Below are 25,304 nucleotides of genomic sequence, written 5' to 3'. Positions count from 1 at the left end.
GAGTGCAATCAGCTGTTAGTCGAACGAAACAGACTTCTGTGCTAGCAGGAAGAGGTGATGGTGAGAACAAGGCAGGTTATGGAACAGCATGTCAAGTATAACCCGGTGTGTATGTGTACATTACAGTTACAAATATTTTTACAATCAAAAAGTCTAGGGAAGGTTAGGGCCAAACTCTACAGTGGTATCTCTGGAGGAAATTGGGCTGCTAAGAATTTTCACATCTTTATATTTTTGTGTTCTTTCCATTTCACATTGTGTATGCATTATTTTTATAATCAAGAAGGAAAACTCAGATATTACCACTTGACAGTTTTACTCAAGCAAAGTTGCATGAGGCTTGGATAGTACTGTGCTGGAGTGGTCAGGACTCATCTCGGGTTTGAGAGCAAAAAGATAAATCCCGTTTTGTCCCCTGTGCAGGCTTGCAGCCTGCAAAACTCGCAGTTCTCAGACTTAACCACCAGGGGGCATCAGGGGACCAGCCGATTCCTGCAAGAGGAAAGGGCAAATTTTGAGCTGCCAGGTTTATTGGGGGAGAGAGATCTAGGCCAAACTGTTTGAAGCAGTCTCCACTGTGGGGTCGGGATGGGTCAGGTTTCCAGAGAGAGGAAGACCAGTTATGTGCTAGGCAAAGGTCACTTGCTGCAGCGCAAGAGGGAAACTCAGGTAGAAGCGCAGTCAGAGCTGAACTAACAGGGTGTGGGTGTCTGGGGAGGGTGCGGGGAGGGTGTATAGTCCAAGGACCAGACAGACTCACGTCCTGTCCTGGGGCAAAGCCTCATCTGCCGCCTGGTTGGGATAAAATTTTCAGAAGGCCTGGCTCAAGGTGATGAGAGGTATAATAAGGAGGCAAAAGGCAGAGAGGGAATCACAAGGGGCGGGGGGAGGATGGCATTTCAAGGGCAGCACAGGCCCAGGGGACTGTCACCCCCTCCATGACTGGTGCAGTAGCTAAAAATGCTTAAGCACGTCCCAGGTGTTTAATCATGACAATGACCCTCATCTGGGGACAGGCAGTATCATTTCCATTTTACAAGAGAGGAACCTGGGATTTGGGGTGGGGGAGGCAACTCGCTCAGCTCAGGAAGATAGCTGATGAATAGTGAAGCTGCAGTTCTGCGTCTAGTCCGTCTGACCCCAGAGTCCTTGCCAGGATGAAATGAGGGGGTGCTGAAATGGAGGACACAGCAGGTGCCACAATCCCGGACATACAAGGCAGGATTTGGATCCCAAATTGCCCCACAGGCTGCAGTAGCTGGGTGCAGAGGGGCGGTGGGGGCTGGGCCCTGACCTCTGGGGGTGACCAGAGGAGGAGCAGGGGTGTTGAGCAGGTGGGAGAGGAGGATGCTACTCAGCTCCCAGCACGGAGGGCTTGGCATGGACTTTCACTTCCAGGACGGAGAGGGAGGATGTGGGAGGGGAATGGGCATGAATACAGGGCTCCAGCCGGGGGAGGGCTGAGGAAGGGGGGCAGGGGAGCGCCAGAATGGGTGAGTGTCTGAGGAGAGAAGGCACAGGTGCTGGCCTGGCTCTCCTGGAGGTAGTGGAGGTAGCAGCAGGGCTCCCCTTGCAACTGGGAAAGAGGCCCTCAGGGAGGTTTTCAAGAGTGTGGGAAGGGAGTAGAGACCTCCTGGGGGTTTGTGTTCTGTGTTGAGTGGCTTGGCTTGAGCTCTGGCTTCTCCCCGGGCCTGCAGTAACCACCACAGCAGCTGCACTAGCTGGTTATTGGCTCCAGGCTACCACAGGAAGGCTGTCGGACTCGGCGGGGCAGGTGTGAGGGGCCCAGAGACCTGGGGGCTGAGGCAGGCCGGCCCCATGCCTGGCTGACTTGGGCAGTGGCACGGCTGCCAGAGGCAGGGACTAAGCCCTGGACCTGACATACCCCTGGGGCTGAGAGTTGGGAAGAGGGTCTGGGAAGGGACGCAGGCCGAGGCTCTGCTGTCATCAGCCATATGATCTTGGACAAGTCCGTCAACCTCTCTGGACCTTGGCTTCCTCTTCTGTGAACTGGGGCTCATCCTAGCACCCAGCTCACAGAGTCGTGAAAAAGACCAAGACTGACGATGCATGTGTAGATCATGCAGCCCAGCAGCTGGCACGTGGATGCTGAGCAGACCTCACTCATTCACTCCACACTTACCCTGTGGTGAGACAGGCCACACCAGCTCTGAAGGTGCACAGCCTCTGGGGGAGGGGGGTGGTGCTGAATGAGGGCAGGGACAGGTCTGGAGGCCCTGCCCCCACTATGCCCGCCCACCTCCTTGGTCCAGCTGCTTTGAGCTCATCTCCGGCCCAGGAATGGAACTCAAAGTAGAGTGTAGGACAGTAGATCCCCAGGGTCCCGGATCCCCACTTCAGACATGGTCACCATTTTGTCAGTCTCACTTCAGCAACTCCCCCCACCCCTCCGTCTATATTCTGGATTATTTGAGAACAAAGCCAAAGCCTGGGCACTGTCTCGCTTCACCTTCAACCCACGTGTCTAACAGATGAGGTCACTTTTCACACAGCCCTCATCACAGGCCACTTTTCACATGACCCACTTTTCACAGGGCCCTCATCACACCTGACAAGATGTGAATTCGCTCCACTGTTTGCAATACGAGGACAGGCTATGATCACTGTGTTGGACGTGTGTTTGGGGCTTGACTTCTCTCACCCACTGGATGGTTCCAGGGACCCCTGGCTCATGGCAGGGAGGTACGGCCTGTGGGGAAGGTGGCAGAGTTACATGAAGTCCATGGCCCTCTGGCCGGGAGTTTTCCCCTCTCTAAAAGTGACCCTTGGCTAACAGGAGTTGGAGAGGGGCTCCCTACCCCCTCAGTACTCCCAATGGGCTGCAGCCGTGCATGTTTGTGGTGTGTGTGTGTAAATGTGTCTGAGAGTGTGTGAGTGCGCATGTGTCAGTGTGTGGATATGTGTTAGTGCAAGCAAGTGCAAAGAGGTATGTGAATGTGTGTGAATGTGTGTGTGAGAGAGATGGAGAACCACGAGCCCAAGCCTCTAACCATTCTGCAGAAATGTGGAGCGGTGTGAGGAGGGGCCTTTGTGCCCGAGCACAGGCTGTTCCTGGCTTCAGCCAGAGATCCAGGAACAACCAAACGCCTGCCTCTGGCTGCGGGAGCCCTTCCCCAGGCGTCACCGCCTCTATCTCAGCTCCTCTTGCCCGGTTTCCCCTCCCAACACCATGGGGGAGGCCAGCCAGGGAGCAGCTGGGGTGGCCTTTGGATGCCCAACCTTAGATTGTGGGGAGCTGGGGTCTGGCAGGCAGGGCCTGACTCCCCACCCAGATCATCACGGGGCCCAGCCCTGGCTTAGGGCACTGGACCTGGCCCTAAGGAGACAGCCCTAGTTGTTTGCTGAAGGCCTGAGAGGGCTGGTGGAAATGCACTTGGAGCCTCTGGCTGGAATCAGAAAAAGCACACACCATGGAGATGGAAGGACCTGTCTGCCAGTCTGAGGCATCAGGGCCTTCCCTCGGCCTCAGTTTCCCCACCTGCTATATTGTTCTCTGCCCTGGCTCCTGCCTTGACTGTTAAGAGCACATATGCGCCCAGAGGGACAGGAGAGACGTGTGCCTGTGGCCAGGACCCAGGGCAGAAGCCCCATGGCAGCGGGAGCCAGTGAGAAGAGATGCATTCGGCACAGAGCGCCCTCTGCAGCCTGCAGTGGGTCCCGCATGCCCCAGCTCATAGATAAGGACACAGGGGCTCCACGCATGTGTTTCTGGGCCCCACGAGGGTCCCCAGAGCCCCCAAGGCCTTTGGTGCTGAGGTGGTGGGGGCTGGTGGTTGAGCACATATTCTCCCCCACCAACTCCACCCTAGAGAACTGGCTGGTTTCCCTTCCCTGTGTCTGGTGCGAAAGCTTCTTACACCAAGGCCTTCACGGGCTGGAGCTGCCCGTTCCCCAAACCACCTCTGCCCTGGAGCCCTCCTCGCCCTACCCCTGCAGCTGTGGGCACAGCACGCTGCTTGGGGCTGAGCCCCGGCTCTGCCTCTGAAACACTGCACCAGGAGGTGAGATCTCAGGGTTCAAATCCTGCTCTATCCCCCAAGTGACCTCAAGTGAGCCCTTCTCTCTGGAGGCCTCAACTAGGGGTGTGAGGGTGGCAGAGGACGCCAAGGGAAGAGAGGCAGGGGTGGGTCAGAGCTGGGCCCTCCCATCTGGGTCCACTGACGCCCCTTTCTGCTGTGGACTCCGCTCTCTCCACTCTTGGCCGCCAGCTGCTTCTGGACGTGGACATTAAGTCTAACCGGAAATCCTTCCTGTCCAGGGGAATTACTGGTTTCCACGGCTCCAGGAGATGTCGAAACGCAGGCTGTGCTTGCCTTGGACTTGTTTCCTTTCCACAGAAAACAAAGCAAAACAAGCACACAGGCACGTGCACACAGACACATAAGGGCAGAAAATCGAACGTTAACCTTGACTCCTCAGGGGCTGCTCAGCGAGTGAACAAGAGAACCAGGTTCCTGGGTTGGAGGCCTGGTGTCCCCGTGGATGCCCTGTGTGACCTTTGGCCTGAGCCACAGACAGTGGGAGCAAGCGATCCACAGTGCTGGCCCCCCACCCACCACCCAGCTGCCAAGCTGTGTGCAGGGCCTTGCGTTCACTGGGCTAACTTATCCACACAACATCCCCAGGGAAGCCACGGCTCAGAGAGGCCAGGGGAACTGCTCAGGGTCACCCAGCTGTGGGAGACAGGACTGATCTGGAAGCCAGCACGACCGGGCACAGGGCCACTGAGATGGACGGGTCTGAGTCCTCAGACCTGTACCGGGAACGCAGCCCTCCCTGGGCTAGGAGGAGATGCCCTCTTTTGGGGGATTATTCTCTTCCCCGCCCACTCTGCTGGGCTGGGTCCCCTCTCCACTCACTGCTTGGCTGCAATGACACCCACTTGCCCTGCCCGTCATTTCACAAAGCCTGAAGCCAGGCACCAGAGGTGAATTCTTTATTTGCGCCAATAAAGGGAAAGGGCTTGATAGATTTCAGGATTCACTGTGCACCCCAAAGAAGGCAAGGGCTCCCGCTTCTGGAGTCAGGGACCTCTGTTCCTGCCTGTTCCCCACACTTCCCCATCCGTGTTCCCTGATCCCAAGGACTTACATCTTGTTTTCTCTGCTCCATCTCAGAGGCTGCAGTCTGGAGGCATGGACTGGCCCACAGACATGTCGTTTGGCTATTTAATAAACTAGTTGCCAAAATTTAAAAATTAGAAAATTGCACCTAAAAACCTGGACTTCTAGTCTCCCCCACCACCCACTTCCCACCACACCTCAGGCGGTGTATTCTTAGCAGCAAGTGGATTTGGAGCTGAGGATGCAATGGCCAGCAGGGAGGTGGAGCCCCTTGCCCATGGTCTCCTCATTTCCATCCCCATCAGCCCCACGGGACCATAAGGCCCATTTCCAAGCCTGGTGCTGCTCAAGAGTGCATGTGGGACTGATCAAGGACTCTAAGAACCTCAGGGAACCCAAGTCAGTGTCTCAGCATCTCTGGGGTGGGACCAAGCCTCCCGTAGGTGATTCTGGTGAGCAGTTGGGTTGAGAACCAAAAACGCGCTGACCCTGAGTGGAGGGGCTCTGTATGCAGATGGTTCCTTAAGGTTCACTCGGCTGTGGCTCCAGGCTCTGTGAGCCGTGGCCCTCGGCGAGAGCCCCACATCGAGACAGCCCAGCCTGGTCCTTGCTCAGAAGAAGGGCCCTCTGTCTCCTCTCCCGGGGACTTTCCAGGAGGTCCCGGACACTTGAGTCTGCTCACTGTGGGATACTCAGCATCTGAGGCCCAAATCCCGGGCTTGGAGAGAAGGCCAAGTGGGAGCTGCAGCGGAGGCCTGGGGCTGCCGTCTCTGAGGAAGATTCACTCCTATATATGGTCACCGGGAGCCCCATTGCAGAGCGAGCCGTGACCTAATGTGCCGACAATCTCGCCCAGTCTGGGGCCCTGCCGGGGAAGGGCCCTCGCCCTGGAGAATGTCTGCTTGGGGACAGAGGGGCTGGGAGGAGGCAAATGCATGGGGTAGAGACAAGGTGAGACAAGACATCCCAGACACCCAGAGACTAGAGGGGCGGCCCCAAGGCCCCCCACCCCTTGTGGCCTCCTGCGTCTGTGAAAACGTCCAGCTCCCCACTGATGCTCTGTGTAGACAAGGAAACCCAGGAGCCTCTCTTGCTTTTAAAAGTTCTTTTAATACAGCATGAAAAGGCTATATCTCTATAGGCAGGCCGTATACAGATTCTCCAGGAATAAGGCACACGACGGAATGCCATCCCAAGGGCGGCCCTCAGGAGAGGTTGGGAGGCTTCTCCACGCACCCTCCGAGCTGGCCCACGGGTTCTGTTTGTCTTTTTAGCTGGACACACACATATTAACAGATACAGACACCGACAGGGTCACCACACAGGAGTGGAGGAGGTTGAACGGTGAAGTTGACAACAGAGAGCGGTGAGCTCCCATAAGACGGGACGCCTCCCAGACGTCAGGGTTAGTTGTCACTCTGGGCTACGATGTAGTGATGCTGGATTTAATATTTGTTCCAAGAAGATTCAAGTCCGTTAGATGCTGGAGGGCAGGCATCAAGGCTCTGGGTGACAAATCCAAGTTCAAAGAGCATAGGGCCCTGAGGCACGGCTCAGATGGCAAAACTCCGAAGAGGGAGGCCGGAGAAATCCTCCTTCTGCTTCCTCTCCCTTCCCTGGGCCCTGCTGAGTGGGAGCCCTGGACCAGGCCAAGGAGGCCATCTTTGGAGCTGGCTGACTTATGGAGGGGCTACATAGTCACATGTCGCCTCCTCCTAACCTGGCTCACTTCCGCCCCCCCCCCCAAGATTAATAACCGTAATAACAAGATAATAATAAGAAGGTGCAAGAGAATGGATTCTAATGCTGTGCTATCCTCAGCTGAAGAGGCTCAAAGGGTTCACCATTCCCTTTTTCACTAAGTATCTAATAATAGCTTCCCTTACAAAAGGTAATACTTTCCCAAATACACATATGTATAAATACAGGACAGGAACACATGAATAAGTCTAAGCACTTGAATAATATGCTGGCTACCTAATACTGATATTTTCATCCAAGGAAAACAACAGAGAATAACAATAATATGGCTTAAAGAATTGCAAAGATTTTTTTTCCTCATCAGAATTATGTACCAACTTCATATAATATTCTATGTAGACAATATTTCCTTCTTAATGTAATTCAGTTGCAGACTTTTTACAGACCAAAGCATAGTAAAAAAAAAAAACAAAAAACAAAAAAACAAACAAACCAAAAAAAAAAGAAAACCAAAAGAGGAAAAAGAGAAAAGTTCTCACCATAAATATTTTCTTGCAGCTCAACCAGAAGGTTTGCAAAAAATACTTCCAGAAATCTTCCTTTGATATTCTATTGCCCTCCTGAAAGTTCTGAAGTTTTGAAAATGCCTCTCTTTTTGTTTAATCTCAAAAATCAAGCAATCATATTTTTCTTTTTCTTTTTTTTTCTTAAAAAAAGCCCTCAAATATATACAGACAAAAATCACTGTGAAGTTTTCGGGAGAAGGTAACAAATTCAGTGTTGTGAGAAAAATTGGAAACCATGCAGAAATTTTAACATCCATGAATTTTCGTTTCAAAATACACACATAGTATTTTTTTCTTTAAAAAAAAAAAAACAAAAGGAATTCTGTGTCAAGTATAACTCAAAATAAATACAAATTCACAAGTAGAACTATTGAATACTTCATATGGGGTAAACACGGTTCTCTCCCAACTGGATCGCTAGACCTACTAACTGCAAGCGATTGTCCCTTTTGAATGTACTACAACCACACACTTTCTTGTCTCCTGGGCACCCAGGCCCTCTGAGCACTTAATTCTCACAGCACCAGCCTGGACAGCAGTGGTTCTTGCTGAGGCCGGAGAGCTCCCAAATGCAGCCAAACAGTACAGGAGTGGGTGGGGCAGAAGGGCAGCCTCAGGGGGGAGGCCCAGCCCCGCTGGCCGGCTCTGTACAGATGGTGGGGTGCAGTGGCTGCTAGCTGAACAAGCCGACTGCACAGGTCAGTTTGGGGTGATAGCCTTTCCCCTCTTGACCTGTGGGAGGCCCTGGCCTCCAGGGGTCTGGAGACTGGGTTCTTTCTAGGGTTTGAGCTTCCCCCACAACTGCAGCCCAGGCATTCTGAGACCAAGGTCCCCCCATGGAGCCAGGTCCCTGGAGGCGTTGAGCCTGGTCCACACAGCAGAGACCAGTGCAATGTCCACCACAACAAATGTTCTCGTTAGCAGGGCACTAGTATGACTGACAGTAACAGCTTCCCCTCTGGGAAGGAGAGCCCTGGGCCAGGGTGAGTCTGGCTCATCTTGACACCACGAAGCAGGCAGGGAGCAGCCGGGAGGGACTCCTCAGGGGTGGGCGGTGAGCGTGTTCACAGCCAGGGACCCGCACCTCTGTCCCTGCGGCCGGAAGGAGGCGGCTATGGGGCTCAGGCTGGAGCAAATACACTCTTCTTAAGTGCTCAGAGGGCATGGCCTCCCCCACAAACCTACCCTGCAGCCCTCTGGCTGCAAACACATACTCCATCTCTTCTTCTCACTCCCTGGACCCCTGATAAACACTTCGCTGTAACTCCTCAGTTGCACAAAGCATTTTCATTTGAAAACAAAAGGCGACCGGACACAGGTTGGGTGTCCTTGAGCCGTGGTAAACACTGAATTTCAGGCCCATTTCATGGTCTGACTTTTTTCCCCCCTCACAGAGGCATAATGTTGGGGCAAAAATCAAGTGACTCAGCTCTGACAAGCCGGCTCCCCCCAGGAGAAAGGAAGGGTGACATAACAGTAAAAATAGGGCTTCTCACTGGGGAGAGAACCAAGAGGAAGGTGATCCCTCCCGCTAGCTGGGACAGCGTGGCCCTGGCCAGTGTGAGCGCCAAGAAGCCTCCCCGTCCCCTGGGGAGGTAGGAATCATCAACCCGGCTTTGCAAATGAGAGGTTCTGGAGCTTGTACTGGGGTTGCCTATGTAAGTAGGGGGCACTTCTTCATGTTTGTAGGTAGGGGACAACAGGCAGAGCTGGGGCTTCAGGGGCAAACAGGGAAGGACAGAGGTCCTTCCACAGGACTTATTAAGTGACTGACGACTCCGTGGCGTATAGGATAGTGGGCGTACAGGACCTGGAAACCCTCTCCAAATAAAGCTCTCTGCTCTAGGAGATGGTGTGCAGCCAGGACGAACCCCGGGACATCAGAACACCTCTCTGCTGTCATTCTCTCACGGATGAGTGGGGAAACGGGGAAATGAGAACCCTTCCCAAGACTCCGTAGGGCATCACTGGCGGGGTCAGCATTAGAACCTGGGACTTGGATCTTCCAGGCCTGTGTACTTCCTGCCAGAGTGGCTTCACTGCTGGGTTCTACAGCCTCCATCTGAGGGTTGCCCCCCAGCAAGGGTGGGAGGGGAAGAGGGATGGAAGGGGATGGGACCAACAAAATCTAAGCAATAGGGGAAGTATGTGGCAGGGGTGGGGGGGTGGGGGAGTGGAGGCGTGGCCTGACATGCACCAGGTCACATCTTGGAACACTCTCCAACTCGTCCCTGACCCCTGGGTTTGTGGGGGGTGGGGTGCAGCACTCAGGTGCCAAGCCAGTGACGTTAGAGGCGGTCAGAGGGCTCAAAGTGGCAGGGGGCAGAAGTGCCCACTCCCCAGCAGCTGCTAGAACTGGTGTCAGCTCACCATGCGTGCTGACTTGGAAAATTGGGGCTTTGCAAGAGTGGCTTTTCACACAGGGCAAACTGGAAGGTTCTGGGTGGGAGAAGGCGGCCTGGCTGGTCTCGGGGAGACAGTCCCCTGCAGGCTCTGGGATTCACAGTAAATTTAGTGCACTCATGGCCAATACAAGGCTGCTTACCCCAAAGGGAGTCTCAGAGGAGAGCCTGCGGGGGACACTAAGGACTCTGTGGGGTCCTGTGTGCTGACCTCTGCTCGCCCCGACCCCTTCACACAGACCCACCCACTGTAGGGAGTCTCAGAGACTCAGCCTTCTGGGGGCGCTCAGCAACATCAGTAACACTGTCAACATACATGAGCCAGGAACCTAAGAGCCCACCCCCCTAGACCTGTCAGCCTGCGAGGACACCCCCGCACACACAGGGGACACACAGGGGGTGGCGTCTTCTCTGGCGGGCGGGAGGGTGGCGGGGCAAGGCCGGCGGCAGGTCATTGCACACGCCGGCAGTAGTAGCCCAGCACCTTGCACTTCTCGCACAGATGCTGGGGGTGCTCCTTGCTCTGGTCGGACACATCCAGGCCATCGGGTTTCTCCAGGGGTCTCTGCAGAGAGGAAGGAGGAAGCGAGCCCAAGGGTGGGGAGGAAGGGGGTGGAGAGAAAGAAACACCAAAGAAGGGGGGGGTGAGACAGATGTGGGGAGAGGACAGGCAGACAGGAGGAAGGTGACAGATACGCAGGGAGGGCGCAGAGAGAGAGGACGTGAACCTGTAGTCAGAGGTTGTTGCCCAAAGCACCCAGGACCCTTCCTGCCTCTTGCCTGCTGTAGGTAACACACGTGTCTTGTGAACCGAAGGGCTCAGGCTGAGGCCTTGAGCTGGGAGCAGGGCTGTGGGAGGGCATCTTGTACCCAGAGCCCCAGGTCTAGACACCACTTTGCCCACCACCTCCCAACACCCCACCCCCAGCCAGCACTCTCTGAGCCGCCACCACCTGAAGCTCACAAAAGGTGCACAGACGTGATTAAGCTGAAGAAACGGAGGCCCAGCTCAAGGGAGACCCAAGCTATATCCCCTGCTTCCCAGCACACACTGCTTCTTCCCAGGCCACTTGTCACCCCCACACCTGCTCCTGTGGCCTCAAGACTCAAGGGGAGTTTAGGGCATTCTCTGGTGGTCCAGGGGTTAGGACTCGACACTTTCCCTGTGGGGGCTCAGGGTCAATGTCTGGTCGGGGAATTAAGATCCTGCAAACCATGTGGTGTGGTAAAAAAAAAAAGGAAAAAGACTCAAGAGTTCAGCCATGAAAAGGAATGAATCTGAGTCAGCTGAAGTGAGGTGGATGAACCTAAAGCCTGTTATACAAAGTGAAGTAAGTCAGAAAGAGAAAAACAAGTATCACATATTAACACATATATATGGAATCTAGGAAAACGCACCTATTTGCAGGGCAGGAATAGAGATGCAGATATAGAGAACGGACTTGTGAACACAGCAGGGCAGGATGAACTGAGAGTAGCACTGACATATATACACGCCCGTGTGTAAAATAGATAGCTAGCGAGAAGCTGCTGTCTAGCACATGAAGCTCAGCTCAGTGCTCTGTGATGACCTAGAGGAGAGGGACAGGAGGGGGGCTCAAGAGGGAGGGGATAGTTGTATACACATAGCTGAGCCATGCTGTTGCACATTGTAAAGCAACTGCTGCTGCTGCTGCTAAGTCGCTCAGTCGTGTCCGACTCTGTGCGACCCCACGGACTGCAGCCAACCAGGCTCCTCCGTCCATGGGATTTTCCAGGCAAGAGTACTGGAGTGGGGTGCCATTGCCTTCTCCGTGTAAAGCAACTATCCTCCAATTAAAAGTAAATTTAAAAATAGAGTTTAACCTGGGTGGGGTCATGGCATTTCAGGCTTGAGGTTAGCTCTGTGAGGTCAGCAGCCAGTGTTCTGATTCATCCCGCACCCCAGGGCCTGGCACAGTGCCTGCCTTGTTTATGGAAGACTGAGGTCCAGAGAAAGGAGGTGACTTGTCAGACCTCTGATGCTGATCACTCACAGTGTGACCCCATAGAACCTCAGTTTCCACATCTGTTAAGTGGACCATTTTTACAGCCTGTTTACAGGGAGGAGTCAGGCATCTAGATGTTTGTAAATTGAGGGGTGTTCAGCATGTACAAGCACATTTCTGTTACACAGGGGGCTTCCCTGCTCCCTCTGGTATTCTCAAAAGCTAGCTTGTTTCTCTGGAAAACATATGGAGACTATTAAGCAGACGTTTTCTTGGCTGGCAGCAGTAGCCCCAGCCCAGAACCCCTACCTGTAGCAAGGTCCCCTGTGCAGGACTTGGAGGGGACTCAAAGGGAGCTGGTCAGAGCCAGATGGCAGCCACATGCCAAGGAGAGGAGCAGGAACTGCAGGCTGGTGTGGGCCCAGGGAGCCTTGGTGCCCGTGACCAGGACCCGGGATGGTCCTGGAGGGAAGCTGAGTGTGAGAGCTGCCCCCGGGCAGGCTGCAGACTGCTCAAAAAGAGTACACCAACTTGTCTGCGTAATTATGCAGTGCCTGGCCTGCAGCTGACACTGCAGCAGGTGGGGAGCGGACAGGTCAGAGGGCCCTGGGGGGTGACGGACTGTGGGTGGGCAGGATTCTGATGTAGGGTCATAAAGAGTCATCTCCGTGCTTCCAGGCCTACAGCCACATTGGGAAGACATAGAAACAGGGCAGGACCCTTGGCCTCACCTCAAGAAGCTTTTAGATGACCAGCTTTCCTGTCCAGGGGAGAGGAGAAAAAGTTTGCCTTCATGTCAGAATTGGGCTCACGCTACCTATGAGCTGTGTGACCTCTCACAAGTCACTTAACCTCTCTTGCCTCAACTTTTCCCCTCTATTTCTGCTGTTTAATCTCTAAGTCCTGTCTGATTCTTTTGTGACCCCATGGACTGTAGCCCACCAGGCTCTTCTGTCCACGGGATTTCCCAGGCAAGAATACTGGAGTGGGTCGCCATTTCCTTCTCCAGGGGATCGTCCTGACCCAGGGACTGAACCCACATCTCCTGCATTGGCAGACGGGTTCTTTACCACTGAGCCACCAGGAAGTCCCCTATCTCATCTATACAATAGGCTAATAAGGGTACCTACTTGATGGGATTGTTGTGAAGAGTAAATATATTAATACATGCAAGGTTACTAGAACAGTGCCTAGTACCTAAAGAGCAAACTGTCTATTAGTATTAATATCATGCACCATTGCTGTTGCTATGTAGAAGGGGCAGGCTGGGAACAGGGAACGAGCTGAACCCCTGGGGAAACGCACTTGCAACATCCTGGCCATTCCCGCTCCTTGGCTATGACCTGTCAGTGCCCCTTCCCTCCATGGGTCCTGGCTCAGCCCTGCCCTGGCGCTGGGTGGAGGAGGTGGGGAAGCTGTCAAGGCGACTGCCCTCTGCAGAGCGAAAACAGTCAGCAGCTGGGACTGATCACCCCAGGGCCACCCCCACCCCCCGCAGGGAGGCAAAGCCCATTCTTGTTTTCTTCTCCTGGAGGGCAGGGCTGGCAGGGGGAAGCCACAGCTGGAGTCTGACGGGAAACAGATGTAGTGGGGAACAGGGAGAGGGGAAGTGGAGAGTTCTCAAGAGATGGATGCCGACAGGTCAGAGCGCAGGGAGCGGGAGAAATAAAGCAGCCCCTCTCCACTGCAGGGGGCGGGGGGAGTCTGGGGGGACAGATGCGCCGAGCCCCTCCTCTCGGCTCTTCAAAGGCTCCTGACTGCTGTGGGGCCTGGCAGGGCCATCACCCCCTCTGTCCTGCCCCCAGCTTGCCACTTCCCTGAGGGAGAAGAGCCCTGTGACAGGAGATTGAGGGGTAAAGCAGGGGCAGATCGGGGTCCCAGGCTCCCTTGACTGGCTGAATGACCTCGTTTAAGTCCCTTCTTCTCTCTGGGTCTCAGTCTCCCTGTTTCACACAGTAGGGGCTCAACTAACAAGCACAGAATGACTGGGAGAGGGAAGAGCAGAGCCACACGCGCTCAGAAGATTCTTCTGCATTTGGTCCAGAGACTCCGGGTCTGGAGGCGATGATCAGGGAGGCGATGCTTGCACTGAGCTTTCAGGATGGAGACAATGAAGCACATGAGGCTGCTGCCAGCCTGGGGGATGGCGGTACAGCTCTGGCCTCTTGGAAGGGGTGCTAAGGCGATACAGGGGCAGGGTCAAGGAGGCTGGAGCCACTGCAGGGAGTTGGGCCCCAGTGGACTTGGGTGCATGGACCGGACCCCTCTGCTTTGATCACGGGCCATGAGAGTCATCAGGACTGAGCCTCCCAGACGGCCAGCACAGACTCAAGCACCATACATCTGAGTTCTGGCAGGAACTGGCCTGTTCCCAACTCCTGCCCCAGCCAGCCAGCCTGACCTGCACTTGCTGCTCCCCCACCCCTCCCCTCCATCTGTCTCCTGCAGTGTTCTCTTTAGCCCCACCCTTCATGAGTTTCAGCTTCTCTACTGAGCTTGGGTAAGTCACTTATGCCCTTTGCCTCAGTTTCCTCCTCTGTAAGAAGGGGAGACAACAGAGCTGACCTCCTGGGATGGCTGAGAGGATAAAGGGTATAAAACACGCAGAGGAGTGCCTGGCCACTGCTCACTGAGGTCAAGATCTTCCCGAGTCTCCAGTGGCTGAGTCAGGCTGAGTCACCTGCAGCCTGGCCTCCTCCCTCCTGTGCTGGGAGCCCAGTGGTGTGCTCCAGCCCACCCAGTTCTAGAAGGGCAGTGCTAGGACACAGAGGCCTGCCTGGCCTCGGGACCAGGCTCCAAAGACAGGTGCAAACTCAATTCCAAGGCCCCACGTCTATGTGGGGACCTTGGAAAGGCCATATGACTCCTCAAGGTTGCAGGTTCACTCCCAGTGAAGCGGGATGAACAGGCACCTGGTCTGCGGGCAGAGCACACATGATGGGTGTACAGGCGCTCAGCAAATGGCTCAGAGCGTGGCCACACCCGTGATTCAGGCCAGGAATTCTCTGAATGCCAGTAGGTAGCCCTGCCTGATGGAATCCCATCCCTTGGGTTGGAGAGGAAGCTCCTGGAAGGCCTGGCAGCACCCTGACCTTGGTCTTCCTTTAGAACCTACACAGACCAGTCAAGCAGTCCTCAGTGGAGTGTGTCCAGAGAGGGAAAAAAGGAATCCTTCTGATAGCACTGGCCATGGCCCAGGGCCCTGGGCACATGTGCTGATGGTCGGACATTAAGGGAGGTGCTTTTGGACTGGGGTCCCAGACCTGCTCAGGAATTGCCAGGAAGACCTCAGGAGCCTGGATGCTGAGGATTCTTTACCCTGCTCACCTTCAGCCCCATCCTTGATGTGCTCCACACACATGTGCATGCCACACGTCCTGCGCCCCAGCCACCGGGTCACCAAGCCTGTGTTGGCGCTCCAGGGCCTCGGTGTCTCCCTCGGTGTCATCAGGCTGTGGACCAGGCCCCTGCGCTAAGGAGCCCCTCATCTGCTGGGCTGTGTGGCCAGCTTCCTATCTATTTCCTGGGAGCCACAGGGTGGGTGCTGGCAACCATGGACACCCTGGGGGACAGAGCCAGCACACAGAGACCACAGAGGCCTGCCCAAGAGTCATAAAATCACAGAATAGTTCAGCCACGAGAGCTCGCCTGGACAACTCCCAGACCTCCTAGTAGGACAAAGACCAAATTCTGGGTCACAGTCTCTGAGCCAGCCCTTCCCTCCGAGCTCTGCTTCCCTCCTCGACTCCTCCGGGCTCTGCTCGGTCCTGTCCTCTCCACTTTGCACATACTCTTCCCTCACCAGAAGGGCACCCCGCTCTCTGCCACTCCCACCCCAGTCCAGTCCCCTTGGTCTGCCAACCCTCCACGGCCCCTTGAGAGCTCAAGCCTGACACCACTGCCTCAGGGGATTCTTCCCCACCCTCCGGCTTCCCTTTCCCTATGCCCTCCTCCACCGCCTGCTCCTGCCATCCTCAGGGAAGACTCGCCCTACCCCCAGCTCCTCAGTACCCGGACTCCCTCACCAACCCTAACCTTCTCTCCCACCAGCCCTTGGCCACACCCTGGACTTGGTCTTCAGAAACCCGCTCTCGTGGCAGCTCTCAGCTCCTCCCCTGAACCTAGTCTTGGCCCCACCTCTCCATCAGGGCTCCTCTGGCTTCGTTTCCTGACCAACTAGCTGATATCCCTGGACCAGGCATTTCCAACATCACACTTTTCCAAATATGCCCCAAACTCGGCCTTCTTCCCTCTGAAACACTCTCCTGGCACACCTCGGCCCTGAGCCCCTGCACTGTCTCTGGCCCGCGCCTGCATGTAGTGAACACTGCTGGGCAAGGTGCAGAACTGAGCTGACGGCTTTGGTGACACTTAAATTCTCGAAGCTCCCCTGGGCTTGGACGCTGCTGGCCAGTCTGGTTATGTTTCCCTGGTAGAACTGCTTCCTCCCTCATCCTTCAGCAAGCCCACCATACCCCTCCTCACCCTGGCTTTTAGCTGAAAACTTCGCATACCATTTCACTGAGAAGACAGAAGTCTTGGAAGTGAAGGCCCCCTTCTTTGCTCCATGTCCCTCCCCAGTCATCCCCCACCTCCCTCCCTCTTGGGCTGACCATAAGGCATGCCTCTTGTCCTGGTATCACCAGCCTTTTACTTTCTTCTGGGCCATCTTCATTTACCCATAACATGCTCCAGGCTCTCTCACCTTATAACATCCATCTCAATGGCCTGTCTCTACTCCAGCTAGGGTCCCATTTCTCTGCTTTTGTCCACAATCAATGCCCTTTGAAAAAGTGGACAGTGAAGGTATTTCCTCTGCAGCCTGGCCCAGGGAACCTCAGCCAGCAGGGCTACCACCCTGGCCAACAGATCCCCTTGTGAATTCATATCTTCATGCCACTTATGCCTGACCTGCAGGGCATTGGCTTCAGTGGTTCTCAGACCTGGGTTGCCGCTCAAAAAATCTTCCAGGTAAAAGTGATTCCACACTCAAAGCTTCGGGACCATCTCCTTGTTACCAAACCACAGGGGCCCTTCTCCGTGGTCATGCCAGCTCAGCAGCAGCCAGCACCTGAGCCCTGGAAGGGCACTCCCTCCCATCTCGGGGACTCCCTGCTTTGTGGTCTTCCTCACTGGATGCTTCTCCTTCATCTGACCTCTGAATGCTGGGACTCCACAACACATGGTCTGGGGAATCCCTTCTCTACCTTGTCCACATTCTGCAGGAAGTCTCATCATTCCCTAAATACCTTTAGGCCAATGGTACCCAATTATGGGTAAACCACCTTGAGTTCTTACATGAACTTCAGAAAAACAAACCCAACTGCCTTCTTGACATCTTGACCTGGATTTTCAGGAACATCTCAAATGTAACATGTAACAGAGGTCTCTTGCCTTTATCTAGAACACCTATGTCCCACTCCAAACTGCCCCCAGCCCAGACTGCCCACCATGGTCATGACCAACTCTATCCACTCAGGAGCTCAAGCCAGGGTGCGACGGTTCTCCTGGATTCCTGGCCCCACCTCACCATCCACATCCAGTCCCGTGATGCTCTGTGTCAGACCCAGGTACAGACCCACAGACTTCCTATGGCTTGCCTGGCACTATTGCCATGGCTTTCCTACAGGTCTCCTCACGTCTCCCAGACCTTCTAGACCAATCTCTACACATAACCGGAGTAAGCACCTGTAAATGAAGCTGTTTCTTGGTGTTCCCCTGTGAGGCCCCCCAAATTCCTCTGGGGACTGTCCCATTAGCCCTCCTATTCCTCCCACTCCACCCTCTGCTCCTTCACTGAGCTCTGAGCCTTGAGTATCCCAAGTCCAACAGCCTCAGGGCATTTGCACCTGCTCTGCCCTCTTCCCGGGATGGCTATCCACCCTCTTGTGACAGGTTTGGCTTTCTTCCCTCCTTTAGGTCCCAGAGTAAATGCCGCCTCCTCTCTGCAGCCTGCAGTGAGTGGGGCCTCCCTGGGATAATCCCGGTCACCCCCGCCCCCCAGCAGGGCAGGCAGGCCCTTGGCCACCAGCCCTGTTGCACAGTCCCAGGCACCCAGCAGCTGCTTTGCGTACAGGCGCCAACTGGGCAAATGAACCAATGAAGTGCGCTTCTCTACAGCATTCTGCTGCCCCCTCAAACCTCTTTGTGTCACGGTCACACCCCCAGGTCATTACTTTCAAAATTCACTGCGGTCTGTGGTCTCAGGGTCTTGGTACAGTTGCCCCTTTATCCTCCTTCCCTGACTGGGAAAATAGGACCAACCTCTCTCCAGCCCCCTCACCAGTTTCCGATGAGACAAGCAAAGGACAGGGCTCACTTGGATAGATGTGGTCTCATCCCCATCGTATGAAGGAGCAAGCTGGGGCTCAGTAAGGGAAAAGGTAACCCTCCCCTATCTGTTCCAGATGAAGGCCCTTGAGTACACCCCACTGCTCCCCTGCCCCTCCTCCTGCTCCGAACACGCCCCTGCTCCCCACTACCCCCGGCTCCCTGCACCCCGCCCCTCACCTGCTTGTGCGGGTACACGTTAATGTGGCACTTGATGCACTCCTGCCCCATGTTGGCCCAGGAGTTGCCGCTCATCCATTTTCTCTTGCACTTGGGACACTTGTACTCGCCGAAGCAGCGCTTTTTGCCCTGGTACGGGGTCAGACCCTCGCCTTTGGGGCGTGCCTAGAGGACAGGAAGCAAACACAAGGGATTGGGGTCCACCAGGCCACAATAATGCCCCCCCCCAGGTCCCCACGGCCTCTCCCTTCAGCCTCCATGCCCTGCGTCCCCAGGTGCGGACACGGGGACACCTTTTGTCCCAGGTCCAGAGGACACCAGTCACCCCAGAGCACACGTGGGAATCCCAAGGCTGGGAGACTCACATGGGAATGAAGGACGGAGCTGGTGGTGGGTTTTTAGAGTGAAGGAAGAAAGTACTTGCTGGTGGCGAGGAATTACACCTTTAACACCGCTGTCATGAAGGGGCGGCTGGCAGTCACATGACCTACCGACACATGGCCCAGAGTGGTGTGGTTTAAATGGTTACTGAAGGGGCAACGTAGGCAAAACACAACCTCGAAAGCAGTGAAAGTGTGTCTCCCCTCAGCCCTGCTCCCAGCCACCTGCTCCCTTACTTGGCAGCTATGTTAATTTCGTTCAGACCACCCCAAAGATGGGCTCTCCATTTTCAAATGCATACAGCACATACATATGTATGCACATTCTTTCTTTTCCCTCACTCATACGGAGACAGATTATACACTTGGTTCTGCATCTTCCCTTTCTCACTTAATAATAATCCGACATATATATATATATATATATATAAAATATTTCCCCCAGATCAATCAGTACAAACAGAGCTACTGTATTGTGTTGTCAACTCTGGGCAAGTTTTATAGTGCTTTCTTATCACTGCTACAACTGTCTAGATTGTTTCTACTCTTCTATTACAAGCAGTGCTGCAATGAATAACTTTGCATATATAAATGTATGTGTGGAGATGGTAAAGAATCTGCCTGCAACGCAGGAGACCCAGGTTCAATCCCTGGGCTAGGAAAATCCCCTGGAGAAAGGAATGGCAACCCACTCCATTATTCCTGCCTGGAGAATTCAATTCCATGGACAGACCATGGGGTCACAAAGAGTTGGACACAACTGAGCAACTAACATTTCCATGTGTGTATATATAATTTTGCACATATGAGAGTACATTTGCCCAATAAGTTCATAAAAGTGAAATTGCTGGGTATATGGGTATGTGCACTTTTCATTTTTAAAGATGACAGTTACCATTAGCTTCCTCTCCCCACCCCCAGCTGCAGTTTTATCAACTTAACATTCCAACTCTTCATCAATAGCTTTCATCATTGCTAATCTAGGAGGTAGACTTCTCAGAGTAGCTTTGACTTATATGATATGTACTACAAAAAAGAGAGAATTTTTGCATTTAAGAATCATTTGTGTTTCCTTTGTGATTTCTTTTTCTGCTGGGGTTTGATATTTTTCTTGTTAGTTTGCAACCGTACTTTATATATTAAAGAAACTAGCTCTCTCCTACATGGTTTTTTTTTTTAAAGCATTTTTACTGAGATACTATTTATATAGCTAATATTTCACCCATTTAATGTGTACAGTTCAGTGGGTTTAGGTATATTCACTGAGTTCTACAACCATCACTACAGTCTAATTTTAGAACATTATTTGTTACTCCCCCACAGAAACTCTGCATTCATTGACTCATCGTCCAGCCCCCACTTCCTCATCCCACCTAGGCCCAGAAAACCACTGATTTAACTTTCTCTCTATGGGGTTCCATTCTTGACATCTCAGGTAAGTAGATCATACAATAATCGCCCTCTGTCTGGCTTCTCTCACTCGCTGTGACGTTCATCCACATTACAGCATGTATCAGGACTTCATTCCTTTTTGGTGCCAAATAATAACCCATTAGGGCTTCTCAGGTGGCTCAGTTGTAAAGAGTCTGCCTGCCAAGCAAGAGACACAGGTTCAACACAGGGAACGCAGGTTCGATCCCTGGCTGGGGAACTGGGATCTCATGTGCCGCAGGCAGCTGGGCCTGCAGGCTGCAATGGCTGGGCCCACCCTCTGGAGCCAGCACAGCACAGCTAGAGAGCTTGTGTACGGCAGCTAGAAGGATCCACACGATGCAACGAGGATCCTGCGTGCCGCAGCTGAGACCGACGCTGCCAAACAAACAAAAGAAAGAAATATTTAAAAAAAAAGAAGTACTGTGCTATGAGACAGTCTGCTTCCATAGTAATGTTTCCCTGGGTATTTGTTTGTGTCCAAAGTAGTGCAAAAAGGTCAAGAACACAGACTCTGGATCCAAACCCTGGTTGTAATCCTGGGCAAGTTACTTCACAAGATTAGTGATAGGAACTACCAGAAAAGTCTGTTCCGAGGATTAAGTGAAGCAGAACACTTAGAACAATGTCTGGCAAATAAAACAGGAGTATTCGTTACTATTATTTGCTAATGTAGAACAATAGCGGTATATAAAGTAATAACTTCTTCCTCCAGTAATCATGTCTTTTTTGCCCAGGCACCATTACCACCATTTGGTGACAGCCTACTAGAATTACAGACAAAATCCTAAAAAGGGCCATACATGCTGAATGTGTAAATCTAAACTTAGAAGGTGACAGCAACACTGCCCGGGTCTTCTGGGCCCACTGCCTTATGTCTTTTGGATCCTTACTGGCCTTCCTGGCAGCCGTGATATCCTGGGGAGAAGACTCCATCTGAGCTCCAAGGCAGGGCCTCAGCACTGATCAGGTTCAGGGGAGAGACCAGTTATGCCAGAAGGAGCGCTCCGCGTGCGGTCAAGGCCTAGGGTCCAGTCTGTGCGGTAGAAAGGACACATTATGACTCTGAAGACGCTTTGAGTTGTGCTGGTCTCAAGACAGGGACAGTGCAGTGAGCCCTCTAACCGCTTCTGGGGGTACCTTTTCTACCTGGTTCCTGGTGCCCGCAACTTCCACAGTCTCCCTTCTCCAATAATCCTGAAATCAGGGACTAGATGAACTCAGTCTTGCGGTCCTTGCTCTTAAAGTGAAACTTTCTCAGTCGTGTCTGACTCTTTGCGACCTCATGGACTATACAGTCCATGGAATTCTCCAGGCCAGATAACTGGAGTGGATATCTCTTCCCTTCTCCAGCAGATCTTCCCGACCCAGGAATCAAACCGGGGTCTCCTGCATTGCAGGTGGATTCTTCACCAACTGAGATATCAGGGAAGCCCAGAAGTGAAAGTGAAAGTCGCTCAGTTGTGTCCAATTTTTTGCAAACCCATGGACTGTAGCCTGCTCTGTTCATGGAATTCTCCAGGCAGGAATACTGGAGTGGGTAACCGTTCCCTCCTCCAGGGGATCTTCCCAACCCAGGAATTGAACCCAGGTCTCCCACATTGCAGGCGGATTCCTACCACCCGAGTCACAAGGGAAGCCCTTGAAAGACACCTACATTTCACAGGAGAACAGGGATAGGAATGGGGTGCCGCACCAGTGGTAGGATTCCAGACTCCTTGGTTGAAGTGGGAAATGTGGGGGCCATCACCAGCCAGACCCACCCTGGGATGTGGTTCTGCAGGCCTCTTGGTTCAGAGATTGATGGGACCTGGCACCTGACCTCATACAGCTGGGGCCAAGGGCAGGGGTCAAGATGTCAGAGGTGGGAGTCGAGGTATCCCGGGGCACTCAGCAGCGCAGAGGGTGAGGATCGAGGCAGGACTGACAATGCAGTCCCCCCAAAGTCTCTGCTTCAGAAATGAACAAGAAGGAAAGCTACACAAATAAAGAAGATACTGCATGTGCACCAAAGGAAGAAGCAGAAAGATGAGAGAAGAGCAAGGGGTGAGTCGGGAAGTATTGCCACACTGTGTAATTAGAAAACCAGCCATTCCAGAGCCTTCCATCAGGGACCGTGAGCGGCCAGGCAGGCCCCAGGGACAGGGGCTTCTGCCGGACCAGCACACCATTCCCACATGACTGTCCCCAGGCCAGGCACCAGGAGGGCCAGCTCTGACTCCCCACCATACAGGATGTGGCTCAGATCTCAGATTTCAGGACCAGATGCTAGCAATGGCATATTCTGTCGCTACCTGTGACTGTCTGGGGGACCTTCAGCAAATCATACAACCTCTCTGTGCCTTGGTTTCCGCAGGCAGAAACCTGGGATGATGATAATGGGCCAGCTTCCCCAGGGCTATTGGGGGAATTTGATGCATTCATACTGATGAAGGACTTAGCTCAGCAGATGAACATTGCAAGTGTTCAGTAACCATTAGTGATTTCAGTAGCATTTGCTTCTGGACCTTGTACAGGGAGAAGGAGCAGGTATATTCCAGGTGATGTGGAGACAGGGGCTGAGACTACTGAGCATAAACTGTAAGAGGGAAGTCCTAAAGATGAGAGGGAAGCCTAGGGAGAGGCTGGGCTCACCATCCCCGAGTTGTGGTTGAGCAGGGAGGGGGCAAGCAAAAGATGAACAGCATTAGGTGTCTTCACCTACTGGAATCCTCAGAGTGCGTGCCAAGAAAAGTACACAAAGGCTGTGAAAGCTCTGTGGATGCTGTGGAGAGGACAAAGAGAAGAAGGAAGAGAACGGGTTTTTACACAGCACCACGTGTGTGCTAGGCTTTGTGCTCACGGCTCCATGGCCTGTTAGGCTCCCATTTAACTCTTCCCATAATTCTATGGGGTAGGGAATATCATCGACCCTCTTAACAGATGGTGAAACTGAGCCATGTGGAAGGACTTGCCAAAGAGTTTCCAGAGTACAAGGGCAGGAGGTCAGGCTCAGCAGGCTTTTCCACAAGCCTACAGTTAACTTGCACTTTCTGTCTGTCATTCCCAAGTGCAATCATACAACCTCTCTGAGGTTGGGAAGGAGAATTTGTGCCAGGAAGCAGAGGCCTGCGCTCAGGAGGAGAAATCTCCCAGGCCTCCAGCTCAGCCTAGTCCAGTGGCTTTGCCCTCCTGTGGGTCAGAGGGGGAGAGATGACCTGTACGGCAGGGGCAGGGAGGCAGGGGATGGAGGGGAAGGCAGGCCAGCAGGCAGCTCTGGGCAGAAAGCAGCCGCTTCCCGGAAGGGCTCAGTCCTGTTGTGGCTGTGCTTACAGATGAGGGCAGGGCCAAAGGGAGTAGGAGTTTTGGATGGGACAAAGGCTTCTCTACCCCCAACACTTCCCCCCGCCTCTCCTCCCAGAAAGGTATGGCCTCTGCTCATAAACGTCAGTGTGAGCAGTGACTGCTGACAGCCTCGCAGGGGCTGCCACCCACCCCGGCTGGGAAGGAGGCCAAGACTGACTGGGCTCTCCTGACCTGGGCCCCTGCCACGTTCCGCTCTGGGAGATCACATGTGCCAGGAGCCCAGGCAAAGCTCAGTGGGGCTCAGGAGCCAGCCCTCTTAGCACAGACAGGCCCCCCTTAAGGACCAAAGAAGCCAAGGGACTTGCTCAAGGACACATAGCAAATCAGGGACTGAGCTGAGACGAGAGATCAGATCGTCTGACCTCCAGATCAGGCTAGAATCAACATGGAGGGCAGCCTGGGAAATGAGAGATGGTGGAAGTGGAGGTGGGAAGGAGAATTTGTGCCAGGGAGCAGCCAGGGCAAAGCTGGGCAGGGGGTAGGGGTGGGGAGTCATCCAGGCATGCCAGAAGCCTGGGGAGAGATGCAGATGATGCTGGCACTACCTGGGCACTTCTTGGGGATGGCTCAGTGTTTTCCTTCCAATAGCCCATGAGATTTCCTGTGTGGCTGAACAATAGGTAGTGAGCTCCCCGTCATTGGGGGGTATGCAAGCAGTGACTGTGTGAACAACTATCAGGGACACTGCCAAGGAGACTTTTGCTCTGGTCAGACAGCGGGACCGGGTCGCTCTGAGGACACTTCAACTCTGAAGTCCTCCCAACTCTTGCTGCTGGCGAAGGCCAACCAGACAGGTGTGGAAAGGGAACACACTCAGACACTGATGGGGGGTGGAGGCTGAACAGGCACATGTCCTACTGCATTTCCATACTGCAACTTGGCAGTAAGGTTTCAAACTTGAAAAGATGCCCATTCCTTCCCCCCAGCAAATCTATATCTGGGTGACCATTCTAAGGAAATAAAAGATCAGAGGTGCTGACCACAGAGGAAGTTCAAAGATGACCATCACATCACTGTTTATGACAGTGACAAGTTGGAAAAAGAAATGCCCTGGTTCCCTAAATGATGTTACACCCATTGGACAAATGACAACAAAACCATTAAAACATTTATGAGGATTTCTTAAAAAGGGTTTGGGAAAACATTTTATAAGAAAGCAGGATAAACAATCAAATATAGATTGCTCCCAGAGTAAAACTTTAAAAAGAAAAAAATGTGTGCAAGAAGAGAGCAGGAAGGAAATCAGTCAGAAATGTTCAGAGGTTGCCTCTATGAGACAGGATGCTCTGTTCTGATTAATTGTCTCAAACGAGTAGGTAGGTATAATTTTGATAGAGAAAATGATGACCCTGAATTGCAGGCCCCTCCTACCCACAAGGGGGCGCCCTGCACTTTCCCAATGTGGTGAACTGGAGATGGCAGCTCTGTCCATACTTGTCCTCTTGGGCCTGGGTGTGGGGCAACAGTCAACCTCTGGCTGCTGGGTCTGTTGGAACACGTGTGTTCACAGAGCTGCCCTGCCCTCAGCCATGGTATGGGCTTCCCACCCCCTCGATCCCATGTGCTCCCTCAATTCTGTGAACAGCTAGAAGCGTCCACACCTGTCATGTAACATGAGTCTGGCTGGTTACTCTGCCCATCAATTTCCCTGCCCCTGCTTCCTGAAGTCCCACCAGGAGTGAGTCAGGCTTCAGCGTGAAGCTTGTTTTCCTCTTGGCCTCTTTTAGACTGAGTTTTTTGCAGGGAGATGACATCATCACCTTTGGTAGCTCGAAGGAGAGCATCTCACGGAACCTGGCTCGGGAGGAGGCAGTGAGCTGGGGTGATGAGGACCTGAGGCTGTGCCCTGCACATGAAGACTCCACGCTGGCTTCTGTCCCACACAGCCTGTGCTCTCAGGATCACGGTTTCGGCTACA

General features: G+C 53.5%; 1 protein-coding gene across 1 annotated transcript in view; it reads right to left on the bottom strand.

Annotated features, from left to right (window-relative positions):
* Window positions 1–6,174: 6,174 nt before the first annotated feature.
* The window catches only part of ZCCHC24 (zinc finger CCHC-type containing 24), a 63,941-nt gene continuing 44,811 nt past the window's right edge, over window positions 6,175–25,304 (bottom strand). The window contains exons 3-4 of the mRNA XM_043476401.1: window positions 18,231–18,395; window positions 6,175–10,318 (exon numbers count right to left, since the gene is read on the bottom strand). Of these exons, the coding sequence (XP_043332336.1) occupies window positions 10,205–10,318; window positions 18,231–18,395 (279 nt within the window). The 3' untranslated portion in view covers window positions 6,175–10,204. The remainder of the gene's footprint in view (window positions 10,319–18,230; window positions 18,396–25,304) is intronic.

This window comes from Cervus canadensis, chromosome 8 (genome assembly GCF_019320065.1).
Source record: "Cervus canadensis isolate Bull #8, Minnesota chromosome 8, ASM1932006v1, whole genome shotgun sequence".
NCBI lineage: Eukaryota > Metazoa > Chordata > Mammalia > Artiodactyla > Cervidae > Cervus > Cervus canadensis.
This window is presented reverse-complemented; position numbering and strand designations above follow the sequence as displayed.